The sequence below is a fragment of the Scyliorhinus canicula genome, chromosome 1, assembly GCF_902713615.1.
Source record: "Scyliorhinus canicula chromosome 1, sScyCan1.1, whole genome shotgun sequence".
NCBI classification, from domain to species: Eukaryota; Metazoa; Chordata; class Chondrichthyes; order Carcharhiniformes; family Scyliorhinidae; genus Scyliorhinus; species Scyliorhinus canicula.
In genome coordinates this window covers 210,125,809-210,145,032 of record NC_052146.1, presented here as the reverse complement: position 1 = coordinate 210,145,032, position 19,224 = coordinate 210,125,809, and the positions used below count along the sequence as shown (strand labels likewise).

Here is a 19,224-nt window from a genome sequence, read left to right as displayed (position 1 = left end):
GACCAAATCGAGGCTCCCATCTCGCCCCTGTGTCACCTCCACTGCCCCCAGATCTTCAGAGTCGCCGCCACCACCGGACTCGTGGTGCACCTGGTCGGCAGGAGCGGCACCGTCACTAGCGCCCTCAGACTCGTGCCCACACAGGACGCCATCTCTAGCCTCTTCCACGCCGCCCCCTCTACCTCCATTACCCACTTACGAATCATCGCCACATTGGCTGCCCAATAATAGCCACATAGGTTCGTCAACGCCAGCCACCCTGTCCCTGCTACGCTCCAAAAACACCCTCTTCACCCTTGGGGTCTTATTCGCCCACACAAATCCCATGATGCTCCTGCTTACCCGTTTGAAAAAGGCCTCAGGGATCAAAATGGGAAGGGACTGGAACACAAAGAGAAACCTCGGAAGGACCGTCATTTTAATCGACTGCACCTACCCGCTAGTGAGTGGCAACATATCCCATCTTTTAAAATCCTCCTCCATCTGCTCCACTAGCCGCGTCAAATTGTGCTTATGCAGGGCCCCCCAACTCCTAGCTAACTGGATCCCCAGGTACCAAAAGCTCCTTTCCGCCCTCTTGAGTGGAAGCTCGTCTATCCCCCTTTCCTGGTCCCCTGGATGCACCACAAAGAGCTCACTCTTCCCCACGTTGTGTTTATACCCCGAAAAGTCCCCAAACTCCCTAAGGATCCTCATGACCTCCGCCATCCCCTCCACTGAGTCCGCAACATATAACAACAGGTCATCGGCATACAACGACACCCGGTGTTCCTCTCTTCCCCCCCCCCCCCCCTCCCCTCCCCACTCCTCTCCCCTCCCCTCTCCCCTAACCAATCCCCTCCAGTTCCTGGACTCCCTCAGTGCCATGGCCAACGGCTCAATTGCCAATGCAAACAACAAGGGGGATAAGGAACACCCCTGCCTCGTCCCCCGGTACAACCGAAAGTACTCCGACCTCCGCCGGTTCGTAGCCACACTCGCCACAGGGGCTTTGTATAGAAGCCTGACCCAATTTATGAACCCTTCCCCGAACCCAAACCTCCACAGCACTTCCCAAAGATACTCCCACTCCACCCAATCGAAGGCCTTCTCCACGTCCATAGCCGCCACTACTTCCGCTTCCCCCTCCACCGAGGGCATCATAGTCACATTGAGGAGCCTCTGCATATTAGTATTCAGCTGCCTACCCTTTACAAATCCTCATGAATCACCCCAGGACAGAGTCCTCAATTCTCGTGGCCAAAACCTTCGCCAGCAACTTAGCATCAACATCGAGGAGCGAGATCGGTCGAGACGACCCACATTGCAATGGGTCCTTATCCCGCTTCAAAAATCAAAGAAATCAGCGCCCTGGACATGTCGGGGGCAAGGTCCCCCCCTCCCTCGCCTCATTAAAAGTTCTTACTAGCAACAGGCCCAGCAGGTCCACGTACTTCCTGTAAAATTGAACCAGGAACCCATCCCCGCCTGCATGCTCCCCAATCCCTTAACCAGCTCTTCCAGCCCAATCAGTGCACCCAGCCCAACCACCTGCTCCTCCTCCACCCTCGGGAACCTCAGCTGATCTAGGAATCGTCGCATCCCCTCCTCCCCCACCGGGGGCTCAGACCTATACAAATCCCCATAGAAGTCCCTAAATATCTCGTTTATTTTCACCGCACTCCACACTGTGTTCCCCCCTTTATCCCTGACTCCAATCTCCCTTGCCGCCTCCCTCTTACGAAGCTGATGTGCCAGCATCAGACTCGCCTTCTCCCCATACTCATATGCCGCCCCTTGCGCTTTTCTCTGCTTTCCCCGTAGTCAGTAAGTCGAATTCCGTTTGGAGGTTCCGTCGCTCCCTAAATAGCCCCTCCTCGGGGGCCTCTCCATAGCTCCTGCCCACCCTTAATATCTCCCCCACCAGTCTCTCCCTCCTCTCTCTCTCTTCTCCCTATGGGCCCTAATGGAAATTAGCTCTCCCCTAACCACCGCCTTAAACGCCTCCCAGACTACCCCCACCTGCACCTCCCCATTGTCATTGGCCTCTGTATCTTTCGATACATCCCCGAATCCGCCCGCACACCTCCTCATCCGCCAACAGTCTCACATCGAGACACCAGTCCCTCTCCTCCCCCAGCTCCAGCTCCACCCAATGCGGGGCATGATCCGAGATGGCTATAGCCGAGTATTCCGTTCCCTCCACTTTCGGGATTAGCGCCCTACTCATGATGAAAAAAAATCTATCCGGGAGTAGGCTTTATGAATGTGGGAAAAAAAAGAAAATTCTCTGGCCACCGGCCTAGCAAACCTCCATGGATCCACTCCCCTCAACCTGGTCCATAAATCTCCTGAGCACCTTGGCCGCAGCCAGCCTCCTACCCGTCCTGGGCCTAGAACGGTCCAGTGCTGGATCCAGCACCATATTGAAGTGTCCCCCATTATCAAGCATCCTACCTCCAGATCCGGAATCCAACCCAAGATGTGTTTCATAAATCCGGCATTATCCCAATTCGGGGCATGCACGTTCACCAGCACCACCTGCAACCTACCACTCACCATCACATACCGACCTCCATCATCCGCCATGACGTTCAGCGCCTCGAATGACACTCGCTTCCCCACCAGAATCGCCACCCCCTATTCTTCGCATCCAACCCCGAGTGAAAGACCTGCCCAACCCACCCCTTTCTCAGCCTAACCTGATCTGCCACCTTCAGATACGCTCCTGGAGCATAACCACCTCTGCCTTCAGTCCCTTTAAGTGCGCGAACACCCGGGCCCCCTTGACCGTTCCGTTCAGGCCCCTCACATTCCACGTTATCAGCCGGATCAGGGGTCTCCCTGCTCCCCATCTTCTTTTTTAGGCCAGCCACGTGTCCGCGCCTCCCGCACCCTCCAGTCCCCCAGGCAGCGGACCCCCGCCCCGACTCCCTCTCCTACCTCCAGCTCCCCCTTGCCCAATGCAGCAGCAACCCAGTTCCCCCCCCCCCCCAGCTAAATCCTCATCTAGCCATTTTGCTCCCCCCAATGACACTCCCGTAAGTCAGCTGACTCCTGCTGACCCTGGCCTCTGCCGCCATTCCAACGACCCCCCCAGTGTGAGAATCCCCCCACCTTCACAGCCGACACATTCCTGATTGGTCAGGTCGTCCACAGACAAAGACTCAAGAATTCTCTGTTGGACAATAAATGCTGGCCTCACCAGCGATGTCTACATCCCATAAATGAATTTGAAAAAAATAATGATCCAGAGGAATCCGTTTCACCAGGAACCAGGAAAACATGGCATACTTGGCTGTGTCTCAATCTGCTCAGGACTGGTGTCAGCCACTGGGTGCTGAAATGGGGATGCAGCTAAACAAATTCTGTCAACCGTAACTGTCGAGAGACATAGAACATAGAACATAGAACACTACAGCGCAGTACGGGCCCTTCGGCCCTCGATGTTGCGCCGACCTGTGAAACCATCTGAAGCCTATCTGACCTACACTATTCCATTTTCATCCATATGTCTATCCAGTGACCACTTAAATGCCCTTAAAGTTGGCGAGTCTACTACTGTTGCAGGCAGGGCGTTCCACACCCCTACTACTCTCTGAGTAAAGAAACTGCCTCTGACATCTGTCCTATATCTCTCAACATCCCAAACAATGAAAAATCTCATAGAATGCCCTGTACTGCCAGAGCCATGTAGCCCTATAGGTCATCAACTCTGGAGCCAGAGCCTGTATGGAGCCTTTGTGGGCAGCACGGTAGCATGGTGGTTAGCATAAATGCTTCACAGCTCCAGGGTCCCAGGTTCGGTTCCCGGCTGGGTCACTGTCTGTGCGGAGTCTGCACGTCCTCCCCGTGTGTGCGTGGGTTTCCTCCGGGTGCTCCGGTTTCCTCCCACAGTCCAAAGATGTGCGGGTTAGGTGGATTGGCCATGCTAAATTGCCCTTAGTGTCCTAAAAAGTAAGGTTAAGGAATGGGTTACGGGTATAGGGTGGATACGTGGGTTTGAGTAGGGTGATCATTGCTCGGCACAACATCGAGGGCCGAAGGGCCTGTTCTGTGCTGTACTGTTCTATGTTCTATGTTCCCCTGGCAATCAGTGTGTGCTTCTCTCCAGCACCACCCTTCCCCCCCAGCCCCACCCCTTTCTTCCCTAGCGTGGGAAAAAACCCGCGCTTTCCACACAAGCCGGCCCTGCCCCCTCTGGCGCAGCTCCCTTTTTGCGGCCTAACCCCAATTCCCCATCCCCAGGCCTCCAACCCGCTTCTTCCTCCGTGGGGCCCTACCCCTCCAACTCCCACATAAAATCCATTCACCCAGCCCCAAATAAAAACAGAACATTCCCAAAACACAGTAACCCCCATAAGCAGCACCCCCCCACGACAACCCTCAGTTCGAGTCCAACTTGTCAGACTGAATAAAGGTCCACGCCTCATCTGGCATCTCAAAGTAGTGGTGTCGATCCTGAAATATGACCCACAATCGTGCTGGCTGCTGCATCCCGAACTTCACCCCCTTCCGATGGAGAACCGCCTTAGCCCGATTGAAACCAGCTCTCTTCTTGGCCACCTCCACACTCTAGTCCTGGTAGATTTGGATCTCCGTATTCTCCCACCTGCTGCTCCATTCCTTTTTGGCCCATCTCAGGATGCACTCCCTGTCCATGAAGCGGTGGAACCTCACCACTACAGCCCTTGGCGGTTCGTTGGCTTTGGGTCTCCTTGCCAGCATTCCATAAGCCCCGTCCAGTTCCAGGGGCCTCGGGAAAGCTCCCGCGCCCATCAACGAATTGAACATCGGTGACCACATATGCCCCAGCATCAGACCCCTCCACTCCCTCAGGGAGACCCAGAATCTGAAGATTCTTCCTCCTCGACCGATTCTCCAGGTCCTCAAATTTTTCTTGCCACTTCTTATGCAGCGCCTCGTACGCCTCCACCTTCACCGCCAGGCCCAAGATTTTGTCCTCGTTCTCAGAGGCTTTTTGTCGCACCTCCCGGATCACCGCCCCTTGGGCCTTCTGGGTCTCCACAAGCTTCTCGATCAACGTTTTCATTGGCGCTAGCATTTCTGCCTTCAGCTCCGCAAAGCAGCATTTGAGGAACTCCTGCTGCTCCTGTGACCATTGCGCCCACGCTGCTTGTTCTCCACCCGCCGCCACCTTGCTTCTCCTCCCTCGCACTTTTCGCTGCACTAAAATCACTTTCTTGACCGCTCCACTTCTGGTCCAATCCATACAGTTCAGGGGAACCGTAATGTCACCTTCCCACACTGGGAACCGTCAAACAAATGCCGTTGGGGCCCCTCAAAAAAGAGCCCAAAAGTCCGTTCCTGGCGGGAGCTGCCGAACGTGCGACCTACCTCGGTATAGCCGCAACCGGAAGTCCATTAAGAAAATATATTAAGGGGCATTAAGCCACAACTCCTGCATAATAATATCCTTCAAAATTGCAACCTGTTGAATTGGTGGGGATTGAACACTTGCTTCCCATTCCCACCTGTACATGTATACACCAGCAGCAACATAGAACATAGAACATAGAACAGTACAGCACAGAACAGGCCCTTCGGCCCTCGATGTTGTGCCGAGCCATGCTGCTGAGACTTGTCTCTTTTGGATAAGAGATGCAAATAAACTTTAATTTGCTGATTCTTTCTTTCTCTGTATTTGAGACACATTTAGCAAAACAGCTTTCTTTAAAACTTTTGGTTTGTGCGTGTTTGATTAATAATACAAAATTCAATATTATTGGTTCTTGATTGCCTAATTCTTATTTGTACCTCTGCTTTGGCTGATTGATGAGCTCTCCTCTCTGCCTTGCTGGTTATGTGATAGCGGTCTTCAGCTCGTTCCAGCTTTCCTCCACTCCATTAGAACGGGCACGTTAGAGATTTTGGAGAAGACATTGTTGGATGTTCACTTACATGCTTGACTCTTGAAGCCGCTCAACATTGATTGTCTATCTGAGCTGTTTCCAAATCTTCGGCTGCTTCTGGTGAAGTTTGATGGATATAAGAGGATTGATGAACCAGTGGTGTATCCAGTAGTTATCTGCACTGGCCATCGTTTCATGGTGAGGACATTCTTTTGGTCTCAGGGTCGGACGTGAAGAGTCGATCATGTGCCAGTGCTTTGAGGAAGTTGTCTTTTTGCTGGAACAGTGTGTTAGCGATGACAAGCTGGTGTTCCATGCATTTGGTGAGCAGGAGAACCCCGCTGAAGTTGCAATTCCCAACTGCTTCCTTTCCAATGGTTCCTTTCTAACCCTGGCATGGAAGTCCCCAAACAGGATGGTCTTGGCTTCCTTAGGAATGTTGGAGTGCATGCCGTCCAGGGCAGAGTTGAAGCCTTCTTTGGACTCATCATTGCTATCAGGGGTTGGGGCACAGGCACTCACTGCCGTTGCCTGCTGGTTCTTGGCAAGTTGTAGATGGAGGATCATGAGGCACTTGTTTATGTTGATAGAGAGATTTGAGTCAGGTGACAAGTTTGTTCTTGACAGCAAAATCAATTCCATGTGTTCTGGGATGATCCTTGAGTTTTCCTCTCCAGAGAGGTGTACAACCGCCATATTCCCTCATCTGATCTTCTCATGCTCTTCGGGTCTCTTGCACGGCAACAATGTCAATTTTGAAGTGACTGTGTTGATGGGTAACAAGGGCGGTCTCTCTTTGCCCATTAGTTTGCCATTCAGTTTAACTTAGATTTTCTGACCACAGGTGGGCAAGTCTGTTGGACGCAGTTTTCCAGCCAGATTGGCGATGGAACAGACTATTTTTAGGCCTTTCGCCATGCGGGGTAAGCAGAGTGGATCCCAAAGAGGACTGCTCAGTTGTGAAGAAAGCTGCTAAAACGCTCTCGTTCCCATTCTAAGAATGAGATGACTGAATCAAACTCCATCGCTTATGCGCCGGTCCGAAGCTAGGGATCTCCAGTTCTCAAGGTCCTGTCCTAGGCTGGGCTTGTCTGTGTGCAGGATGTGCTGGTTTCCCCATGGTAAACGCCTGTTGCAGGACTCTTTGCTCATCAGCAGAGACACGGTCCTTGACAGAACCTAGGTCCAGGTCAAGTGGCAAGGGAATCTCAATGACTGGCGATCTCCCAACTGCTCCAGCCTTCATCCGCCATTGCAGCGGTTGACACCATATGAGTATCTTCCACCTGATCCACTGGTGAGAACTTTGTGGATTGCTCTTTGTCTGGTTCCTACCCTCTGACCTTACCAGCAAGAGTGGCCCTGCCAGGAGCTTATTGGTATTGCTCTTGGGATGAACAGAATTTTCAAGCCTGTCCATCACAGCAAAGTGGCAATCCAAGGAAAGGGCTTCTCCTAGTTTCTGAAGCAACCTTTCTGGAAAGCCAGTGTGGCTTCTGACCAAACCTTGGAACAGCGGACATGATTTTCACTGCTCGGCAATGTCAAGAGAAATGCCAGGAGCAACATTAACCACGCTACATGGCCTTCATTGATCTGAGAAAGGCTTGTGACACAGTCAGTCGGGAAGTACTAGGTCAGTTGGGAAGTGCTAAGACACTGCCAAAGGCCAGCTGTCCAGACAGATTTATAAACACCCTCCAACAACTCCATGACAAGACGTCAATGACAGTTTTCACAAAATGGAAATAAGACCTTTGAGGCCAAGACTGGAGTCAAGCAGGGATGTGTCATCACCCCCACCTTCATCGCCACCATCCTTCACCTTGTCAAGAGAAAGCATCTCAGTGGAGTGGATAAATCTATAGGATGGACTGCAAATTTTACAACCTCAACCGATTGAAATCCAAGAACAAACTAATACTCATGGTGGCACAGTGGTTAGCACTGATGCTTCACAGCACAAGGGTCCCAGGTTCGATTCCCAGCTTGGGTCACTGCCTGTGTTTCATTCTCGCCATGTCTGCTTGAGTTTCCTCCAGGTGCCCTGGTTTCCTCCCACAAGTCCCAAAAAACATGCTATTAGGTAATGTGGACATTCTGATTTTTCCCTCAGTGTCCCCAAACAGGTGCCCTAGTGTGGCGACTAGGGGATTTTCACAGTAACTTAATTGCAGTGTTAATGTAAGCCTACTTGTCACACGAATAAAGATTATTATTATAAGATTATGGAACTTCAGTATGCAGATGGCATTGCCATCTCCACTCTCTCAGAAGAGAATCTCCAAGCCATACCGAAGAATCAGCCTCAACCTCAGGCAGCTCAAGTCCTTTACCGACCCGCCGCAGAACAAAATCTGGTCTCTCCCTCCAAGATCATCAGTTTAGCTCAGTTGGCTGGACAGCTGGTTTGTGATGCAGAGCGACGGCAACAGCGCGGGTTCAAGGGGAAAACCTCACCTTCTCAACCTTGCCCCTTGCCAGAGGTGTGGTGATCCTCAGGTTAAATCACCACCAGTTAGCTCTCCCCCTCAAAGGGAGGAGCAGCCTGTGGTCACCTGGGACTTGACTTCTATTGTACCATTTGCTACAAATCTGTGTTGTGAAAACTTTGCCAATAAAAATGGCGCTATGAAAAAGAGTCTTAATTGCAAATGTTTACAATCTGATTAATGACCAATACTCAAACCGTTTAAATTTGTAAACCCAGTCACAAATGTCAACGTGACCATTTGAAACACTAAAGGTGTTATGGCAACTATTTTTGAAATCTAGTGGCAGTTCTACTGAATGGACCCAGAAAGTCAGCAAATGCCTTCAAACCTCCATTCTCAGTCACGTCTCATTTCGAACCGCATGTTGTACAATTAGATAATCTAACACAAACCGTTTACTATCTCATGATCAATTCAGTTCTATCCCGTAAATAATATGAACAAACGTGTCATCACTCTCACTGTGTCACAAGAAATGTGATTGCTGCTTCCAAGTGTTTTTTGCCAACAAACATCACAGGTTTATAATCATGCTGTATCAATAATACAAATATTTGAGTGACCAAACTGGTGGCTTAGACGCTTGAAATAAAACGTTTTATATATTAAATTTGTGGCCTTTCAAAGAGGTTTCTCATATATATTGAATATATTCCCATTCCAGTCTACAATAATTTCCATTTGTAAATCAACTTTAACGTAGAAAATGTCATTCAGAGGTTAGAAAAAAAAAAAGAGAAATAGAATAGGTTAAGGAATAAACAGACAATAAGCCATGGTTGGAAACACAAGTGTTGGTTGGCCAATGAGTTGGGTATTAAGAAGATTTTTGAGAGAGGGGAAAGCCATGCAAATATGGGCCATTTTAGATGGGGGTGGGTTCAAGGGATCGTGGTCAGGTAGCTAAAGTCTCTGTTTCTACTGGTGCCAGAGGACATAAGGGTGCAGAAGGGAGCATAAGGCTGGAGAATAGAAAGGTAATGGAGGTTAGATGATAAGGCTTATAAATCCAATTTGTTGAGAAATATGAAGACAATATAGATCAATGAGAATAATGTGCAAACAGGACACGGGGTCAGAGCTCCAGAGAAGCAAACATTCCTGTAGAAAATACACAGCAACACAAATGGCACATTGAAAATGGGTGCAGGGTGGGATATGAGGAGGAAGAAAAGCTGCTTGCTTCTATACAAAATAAAAATCCTCTCTATCCCTCCAAACAACAATAATATAGGTCAGAGAAATTAATATTGCTTCCTCGAAAAATGTTTGTACTTCCGGAAATTACAACATTTTAAAAAATGTTATTCTTCTGACATGAGCTTGGCTGGCAATTTCAGCATTTGTTGTCCAACCCCAAGAAGGTGGTGGCAAAATGCCTTCTTCAACAATCGCAATTCCTCTGTTGTGGGTACACCCACAGTATTGTTAGGGAGAGAATTTCAGGAATTGAAATCAGCAACAGTGAAGGAACAACTTGTTCCAAGTTAGGACTCTGTGTAATTTGGAGGGAAACCTACAGGTGATGGTGCTCCCATGTGCCTGCTGCCTCTTTCCTTTCAGATGGTAGAGGTCACAGGTTTGGAAGGTGCTGTTTAACAAGACTTGGGCAAATTGCTGCAATGCATCTTGTCGATGGTATACACTGCTGATACTGCACTGGTTGTGGAGGGAGTGATATTTGAAGGTGGTGGGTGGGGTGTCAATCAAGCATGCTGCTTTGTCCTGGATGGTGTTGAGCTTCTTGACTGTTGTTGGAGTTCCATTCATTCAGGCAATTCATGAGTATTCCATCACACTCCTGACTTCAGCCTTGCAGATAGTGAATTGGCTTTGGGGACTCATGAAGCCAGTTATTCTTCAGAGAATTTCCAACCTCTGACTGTTCATGTAGCCACAATTTTTATATCTTTGGTGCAATTACGTTCCTGATTAAGTGTGAAAATCAGGATGTTGGTGGCTCGAATTCAGTAATGGTGATGTTGTTGTATGTCAAGAGGAGATGGTTAGACTCTCAATGGAGAAGGCGGTCACCCAAATGTTATACACGACGGAATCAATCCAAACCAGAATGTTGTCCACGTTTTGCTGCACAATGGCATGGGCTGCTACAGTCTTTAACAAATCACGAATGTTACTGAGCATTGGCAAACATCCCCACTGTGACCTTATAATGAAGGAAAGGTAATGGATAAAGTAGCTGAATTTACTTGTGCCGAAGGCACCACCCCGAGGTACTCCTGCAGCAATGCAATGGTCGAGATGATTAACCTCCAAACACAACTATCTTCCTTTATGCGAGGTATAACTGCTACCAGTGGAATTTTCCTCCCATAATTCCCATTGACTTCCATTTTTCTAGGGCTCCTTGAAGACACAATCAGTCAAATGCTATCTTGATGTCAAGGGCAGTCACTCTCACCTAGTCTCTGGAATTCAACTATTTTGTCCATGTTTGGGCCAAAGCAGTCTAAAGATCTATTGCTAAGAGGCCCCTGGTGGAATCCTAATTGAGCACTGGTGAACAGGTTATGGCTGTGCAAGTGCTGCATGTTACACGTTCAACAACACCTCACATTTTTATGATGATTGAGAACAAACCAAAATGTTAAAAAGGTGACTTGAAATTCACAAACAATAGTGTGACTTCTAACGTAGTTATAATGTTTAAACGTTTTACAATTTATATTGAGAGTTACCTAATTGCTCAGTTCAGCTAGTTGAGCAGACCAAGAATCATGGAATCATACAATGCTTATAGCACAGGAGGCTATTTGGCCCATCATGCCTGTGTCAACTCCCTGCAAGAGCAAGTAAGCTAGTCTCACTCCCCTCTAGCCCTGAAAATCTCTCTTCAGATAACTATTCAATTCTCTTTTGAAAGTCTTGATTGAATCTGCCTCCACCACTCGCAGGCAGTGCATTTCAGACAATAATAACTTGTGTAAAATAATTTCCCTTTCCGTCTCTGCTGCTTCTTTTGCCAACCGCCTTAAAATACATGTCCCGTGGTTCATGACGTTTTTGCCAATAGACACAGTTTCTCCATATCTACTCTGTCCAGACATGAGAGGGAATAGATTTACAGCAGACCAAGTAACTATGCCACAATGGAAACTCATTACCCTAGTTTAAGGATATATCACAAAATCATAGAAGTGTTACAGCAGAGAAGGAGGTGGCCATTTGGCCCATCGAGTCTGCACCAGCTCTCCGAATTAGCAATTAAGTCAAAATCGATAAGCCGAGCCACGATGTCCAGTGTGGTAACATATACTGTACAGCCAACACTCATCATTAAAGCACGTACAAACCTAAAGGGAATGAGCACCATCAGAACTATGAACTATTTGGTGGTGGGTGTTGGGGGGGGGGGGGGGAATACTATCAAAGAAAACTGGCAAAATTAAGCATTCATGGTCTCATTATCAGATTCCTTCACAATAGAAATGCTACAAAATACTATGATTGGGTGTTGTCTTTCTCTCGGCTGGAAAAACCTCTGCAACTGATTTACTCCCACCACTTTCTTATTAAAATTTCATTATTTGCACTGATCAAGGTATAAAATGCACATGGAGAAATGAAATGCATTTCCTCTTTTCAACATCAAGCAGTAACAAATCAGATATTGCACATGCAAGGAGCAGTAATAGTCTACACCATCGCACCAACTTTTAAGTGCATCACTGGAAGAGCACAAGTGCAAAATTCAATTTCCCTGCAGTAAACATTTATATAGCCTCTGAATGAGAAGCCCAAATTGGTGCAAATAGACTGTGGCTCCATATTAATCGGAATTAGATTATCAGATGAATTCATTTCATGCAGGACTTGCACAGCCACCAAACAGAAGTGGCTTTTATCCTATCAATGTAGATTAATCTCAGGTAAAAGAGGAGTACAGAAACAGTGTAACATCGAGATTGTACCTTCTCCCTTACAGTGTTCTGTGTTCAGTTTCTAGGTCACCACTGTTCAGTGGGCAGCGAGTCCAGTCTAAAGCAAGTGTTGGCAAGGCCAAGATCAAACACAAGAGGAAACCAAACTCAGTGGTACACGGAGTACCAAAATCAATTATGATCATGGCACGGAACAGAATTTTATAACACTTGGGTAATAAACTATCAATAAATCTTATTAAATAAGTCACTTTACAAGGCAAGTCATTAATTTTATGATTGCAAACTTAAAATACCTGCAGCATGCCAGCAGAAAATGTACAATTTATAAATTAAAGACATCACAATAGTATACCTGCTAGTATTCCTGACAATTCTAACAACTTTCACTCACTACTCATCAGTGAGCAAAAGCAAATTTGGCAGATGCAGGAAACCTGACATTAAAAACAAAGTGTCAGCGTCTGTGGAGAGAGAAATGGAGTGAATGTTGAGTCCAATATGACTTATCAGACCTGATAAGTTGTAGAAATGTGATGGGTTTAATGTTGTTAAGGGTGGGTCAGGTGAAGCAAAAGAGAAGATCAGAGATAGGTTAGACGGAGGAAGAGATGAAATGACAAACCCATCAGGAACAAGGGGTAAAGAATGCTTCACCCGAGGCCAGTGTCTGTGTATTTAGATTGTGTACCTTGTGTTGCCCTATTATGTATTTTCTTTTTATTTTATTTTCATGGACTTAATGATCTGTTAGGGCTGCTTGCAGAAAAATACATTTTACTGTATCTCGGTACACGTGACAATAAAAAAATCCAAACCCAGAAAGGCGAAGGTAATAAAAAAAACAAAGCAATGGTCCAGAGTAAGTATTAATAGCAGAATAAAGGACAGCTTTTGTTAAAGCAAAAGCATTAACAGTACAAAAATGTGAATGCAAATAGAATCAAAACAAAGGCAGAGTTCACAGTCTGAAGTTGTTTAACTTAATGTTGAGTCTAGAAGGCTGTAAGTCTCGAAAGCTGTAAAATGTGCTGTTCCTCACACTTGTGTTGGGCTTCCCTGGAACACTGCAACAGGCCAAGGACAAAGCATTAGACTAAGGTGGTGAATTAAAATTGGAAGCAATCGGAAAGTTGCACTCATGCTTGCAGATTAGGACTTCCGGTGACGGCAGGTGGGAGGCAGCTGCGCGTTGGAGGGCTCCCGTTCGGGACCAGCATTGTCAGGGAGTGACGCCCGGTCCTGGGGCAGCGAAGGCAGTGACGGTCAGGAGAAAGCACAGGGAAGGGATATGTCGAGGACCAGTTAAAAAATGGCTATGAAGTAGTAGAAAGGTCACCGCGGGGTCACCAAGGAAAATGGAGGCTGGAGCCCCAGAGGGGGGCCGCATTGCTTACGGCTGAAGAAATAACTAAGGTGATGGCTGCGGAATTCGAAAGGCAGTTTACAAAATACATGGAGACAATGAGGAAGGAGATGAGGGAGGTTTTGTGTGTGCTGGTGGAGGAGGCAATTTTCCCCGGTGACGACGGCGGTGGCGAGCGCAGTGGCGGAGGTGCGGAAGCGCGGAAGCAAGGGGAGGCGCTGAAGATAGTGGAGGAGACGTTATTGCAGCACAGTGATTAATTTACCTCGATGGGGAAGGAGATGCGGAAGGTGATAGAGATTAACAAGGATCTGCGAGGAAAAATGGAAGACCTGGAAAACAGATCCAAGCGACAGAATTTGAGGATTGTGGGGCTGCCCGAAGGAGTGGAAGGACTGAGGCCCACTGAGTATTTTGCCACAATGTTGGCGAAACTATTGGGGGGGGGGGGGGGGGGGGAGTGGGAGGATCCCTCCCGATATGACCTGGATCGGGCTCATCGGTCGTGGAGGCCTGTACCAAAGGCAAATGAGCCGTCAAGGGTAGTTACTCTGTGCTTCCGTAGGTACAGTGTGAAGGAGAAGGTCCTGTGCTGGGTCAAGTGGGCTGGAACTGGTATACGTGTACACCAGGACTTTACGGTGGAGCTGGCGAGGAGGCGGGCTGCTTTCAACCAGGTGAAGAGGACACTGTACATTAGCAAGGTGCAGTGCGGCATTGTATATCCAGCAAAGCTGAGAGTGACTTACAAGCTCAAGGACTTTTATTTTGGAACGGCGGAAGCAGCGGAGGAGTTTGCAAAGGCAGAAGGACTGTGGCAGAACTGAGAAATTGAGAAATGGCCATGTGCCGATGTAACCTCATGACTGTATTGTCTTCTTTTTTTTGTTTCACTGAGTGTGGGTGTATGGGCTAAAGGAGCCAATGTTGTATATATTTGGACAAGGGAAGTGATGGGACTTTCACTCGAAAGGGGGAGGGGCTGCGGCATCGAAGCCTGGCAGAACAGGATCCGAGTGGTCTAGCCGGGTGGAAAGTTGGGGGGAAGGAACCGAGGTTGGGGGAAGGAGTTTTACAAGAGGCAGTGGACCGGAGGAGTGGGGGTGGGGATGGGAGTGGGGGTGGGGATGGGGGTGGGGGTGGGGGGGTGTTGGACGGCGTTGAGTGGGGGGGGGGGACTCTATGGTGACCATGGGCAGGTGGGCCGTTGTTTGGGGTGGTGGGAGGATGGGATCATTGTTATTGTTAAGGGGATTGATTTTGTATTTGTTACCGTTTACTGTTTGTGGGTGGGGTGTAAATTTTGAAAGAAAATGTGAAAATGGAGAATAAAAACATTTATTAAAAAAATATTTTAAAATGCTTGCAGACTAAGTGGAGGTGTTCCACAAAGTGGCCACCTAGACATTTCATTTAATTTCATTCAGTCTCTCCAATATAGAGAGCACCAGAAGTCTAATTACTTTATTATAACCATTAAGCACCATACCTTTTGTTCCATTACATTTTTGTCATTTAATCTCTTCCATCTTAACCCATTCCTGAATTTTATTTTTATTCAACCTGAACCTCACCTTTTTCAGCAGCATAAATCCCATCACATACTGGATTCAAACCATTAACTGTCTCCCTCTCCATAAATGCAGCCAGTTTCGATTTCATTTCATTATTAAGCAAAATTGTTTACTACAGCAGTCATAATATTAACAGCTAAAGAAAATCTATCAATAACTTGTATGCTTCACATCTGAATAGTTTACTTCTGTTGCTCAGCTTCAAAGGTAAACATCCTTGTTGACAGATGTGGAAGTGTTGTATGTCAACAGAACAGATTAAGATCTCAGTAACCCAGTTTTCTTCTTAGCTGAGTCTATGACATCCTTATTTTATTTCATAAATGTTGACAAACAGATTTGGGACGCAAACACACATAAAGCACCATAATCGGCGTTAAGTAAGCTTGCAACCAGAGTTACAAACATCTGAAAATAGAACAAAAAAAAGGTTGTAACATTCTTCTGTGTTGTTGCCTTGTATTGTACTTGGGGGCCATTGTGCATTTTGGTTGTTAAATTATTCCCAGCCTCCTCTTTGCTGCATGAAATGCAAACTGGTCTGGACATAAAAGTTGGTATACTGCTCTGGGAAAGAACCTGCAGCACGACATCAACTGTCAAGCAATTTTCTGTACCTCAAGGTAAATCTAATTCACATGTCATACTATCCACAAAGAATCAAATCACCTTTAAAGGACAAGCTGACTGAAATGCAACCTCAGAATACTGCTGGGGTTCAAGACAAACTCAACAGCTCATGTGTGTGCCTCAAAGGAAGTCCAAATTAATTAGTACTCGTGCATCATATGATCCATACCTGCATTGAAGCTCACTTGAATACCACTATCATTATATTGTCAACATTGTCCCTTCAAACCGACTGCAGCAGAGGCCCCTAATAAAATGTCTACACAGGGCAGGTACAATTTCCAGTGGTACCTAATAAAATGTCTACACAGAGCAGGTGCAATTCCCAGTTACAGCCCTATTTTCCTCTAATCTGAGCCTACGACGTCCTAATTCCATGTGGTGATGTAGACAGACATCCCTTCCTTCCAGGCACAGACATGTCTGTACACAGTGATTCGGCTGAACTCACTACCTGACACTTTTTTTAAAAATTTAAATTGTCGACTACATTTGGATAACATATTAATGGAGAGAGGAAAAAAAATCTCTTCCCCACCTCCGTGTGCAAGACAAAGAAATCTGTTGACAGCTGTTCACCAGGGCAGGCGCGAAGGGTGTGCGTGAGGTGTAGATATCGAAAAGTGTGTGTGTGTGTGTGTGTGTGTGTCAGCTCCTTTTTTGACAGACTGGGCTTCAGGGCCTAGTCTGTTCCTCTGGCGACCAGAAGCCTTGCCCCAGCCAGCCAGACAGGCTCGAGACCCTCTTTCCGTTACTAGAGTGAGGAAAAGATGAAGATGGCAGGAGGTTTTCCACCCTCCCTCTGACAGATGGAGACAGAGACACACACAGGCTTCCGTAATACACACAAACCCACCTGTGGATTTCTTCTCTTTCGGCATGTTGTTTTTCCCCTTTTGTTGTCTTTCTTCACCTCCACGCTCCGCTGACGCTGTTGATGTCCCGGGAGTGGTGTTGACAGGGAGCCCCTTATTCAGCTGTTCTTTCAATGCTGCTCGCTCGAGCCGCCCCTTCCCCGGCAGCAGCAGTGCCGGCGCCTCCCCCCTCAACCGAACTCGCTGCTTTGGCCCCGCCCATCAAGGGGGCGGGGCCAGTGCGCCCTCCTCCTCGACATCCATTGGCCGGCATGCCGGTCGATCAGCCGCATCCCGCACGCCATTGGCCTTTTATTAAGAGTGTTCCCGCCGCCCTCACGAGTTTTCGGCGCTGCCAAATTTCTCTGTCAGGAGCAAGAGAGGATTTAAATCCCGGCCAGAGGAGCGAGACGAGCGGGTGGTCACTGTCGGCCCACGCAGATCGATATTTATACGCGTGCATTTTTTTTAATCGCAGTGTTTCGGGGTTGGGACTGTTAAAAAGGGCTCGCAGGGGGGAGGGTCAGTGTTGTGATTCCGGGGTCACGGGGGTCGCGGTGCAGCCCAGCGAGCTGATTGGGGGAGCTCGGCGCGGCCGTCGCCTAGCGACGGGAGGAGAGGGCATTTTGAAATGATGCTGAAGCGTTGGTGCAGAGGCCGAGGCTCAGGCTCAGGCAGGACATGGCCCGCTGCAGCTCACTGATGATATTGCTGCTGCTGCTGATGATGCTGCTGTTCCTCCTCCTCATCATCAACATCGCGGCTGCCTTGGGAAGTAGGTAGTCACGGACAAACAAAAACAACTTCCTAAATGATCATCAAAAGATGGATCTTCAGGCTCAGGGCCAGAGTGACCAACAGTCCCCTATTATAAGGCACTGTCTATCATTATGACTGTTTGTCCTCGAGGGATGCCTATATTTATTTGCAGCACCGGCAGCATTTTGCTTATTTCTGTCTTTTTCTTTCTCCCACCTCTTTCTCCCTCTCTCCTCCGTACCCACCTGGCCATTCCCACAGATGTAGCAGGGCATCTGGTGGGAGCTTCCGATGCTCCCGGTATGTAGAACATTGTTGGATCAGTCATTCAATCGCGCCATCCAGAACTAGTCACCACACATAGCTTCTGGCTAGCAGCTTAATTTACTACACCGCTGGGTGTCTGTTGTGCAGATACCAGAGAATAACCTGTCTGCCCTGGCTTGTGATACTATGCGAGCCCCCCACAGGAGGATGACGTCTTCCATGCTAAGCTCCTGCATCTTGGGCATCAAAGGCCCGTGGTTTTTTAGACAGCTTCCCTTGCTGGCCCCCTTGCAAGACAATGTGGCGTACTTTTGCCGATACTGAGTCCTTTGCATCCAGTTGCGTATCTGGGCGGCATTGACCGGCAAGGTGTTCATGAAGTTCAGCATCAAAATTACTTAGTCTGCCTTGATGGGATGGGGAGCATGTTGGCAGTAGGGTCCGGCTCAGCACGTCTGTATTTATGATCCGCATGCCTGGGCGATGCTCAAAGACATACTCGTACACCGCTAGCAATAGGGTCCACTGCTGTATCTAGACAGATGTTATTGGCGGGATTGTGTTGTCCTCTTTAAAAAGCCCGAGCAATGGCTTGTGGTCCGTCACAATGGCGAATTGATGCCCATGCACGTATTGATGAAATTCCTTCACCATGAATACGACGACCAGCCTTTCTTTCTCGATTTGGACGTAGTTGTATTCCATCGCACCAAAGTCCAGCTTCTCCGTCCATCAGCTATGAGTTGAGATAACACTGCCCCGATCCCGTAAGGTGAGGCATTGCATGTCATCAGTAGGGGCTTGGATTGGTCGTAATCAGTCAACAACCCCAACGACATTAGCTACTGTTTTAGCCTGGCGAAGGCACCCCTTTGAGGCCGCCTCCATGCTCATTCAACTCTGTCGCATTTTCTGGAGTGGGGATTTGATTTATCACCCGCACCTTCCCCTCAACCAGGTATAGGCCTTCTCGATCCACTCGGTACTCCAAGTACATGACTTTCTTGGTGTAGAAAATGCATATTCCCTTCTTAAAGTGATGCCCGTCCCAGAAAACTGTCCGAGGACCACTTCTCAGTTGCTCCCTTTCCGTAGCTCCGGTGACAAGGATGTTGGCTAAGTAGACTGCTACACACGGTAGCCCTCTCAAGATGTTCTCCATAGTGCGCTGAAAAGTTGCGCATGCCGACGACACTCAATGGCAACCTCTTGTATTCATTGAGGCCTCTGTGGGTATTAATGGTTATGTCGCGTCTGGAATCGGCGTCCAGCTCCAGGTGGAGATAGAAGTGACTCGTATCAGTCATGGAAAAGGAATGACCTCCAGCTAACTTCTAACTGCAGCATTGGGTACCTGACCAGTTGGGAAGCCTTGTTTATGTTCAACTTGTACTCTCTGCACAGACGTATGGTTTTGTCAGTCAGGTTTTAGTACTGGGACAATTCGGCGCTTCCCAATCGGCAAATTGTACCAGCAGGATGATACCGAGATCTTCCATTCGGCTGAGTTCGTTCTCAACTTTTG

General features: G+C 48.0%; 2 protein-coding genes across 6 annotated transcripts in view; one reads left to right on the top strand and one right to left on the bottom strand.

The window, feature by feature from the left end:
- macrod2 (mono-ADP ribosylhydrolase 2) overlaps positions 1–16,922 on the bottom strand; it is a 1,280,596-nt gene extending 1,263,674 nt beyond the window's left edge. Inside the window, exon 1 of the mRNA XM_038806992.1 lies at positions 16,676–16,922. Coding sequence (XP_038662920.1) covers positions 16,676–16,700 — 25 coding nt within the window. The 5' untranslated portion in view covers positions 16,701–16,922. The remainder of the gene's footprint in view (positions 1–16,675) is intronic.
- Positions 16,923–17,293: 371 nt separating this feature from the next.
- The window catches only part of LOC119971408 (protein sel-1 homolog 1-like), a 122,259-nt gene continuing 120,328 nt past the window's right edge, over positions 17,294–19,224 (top strand). For 4 of the 5 annotated variants that reach the window (XM_038806901.1, XM_038806918.1, XM_038806909.1 and 1 more), the window contains exon 1: positions 17,294–17,448. In XM_038806901.1, the coding sequence (XP_038662829.1) occupies positions 17,355–17,448 (94 nt within the window). In that variant the 5' untranslated portion in view covers positions 17,294–17,354. The remainder of the gene's footprint in view (positions 17,449–19,224) is intronic. The other variant, XM_038806928.1, reaches the window with a different exon arrangement.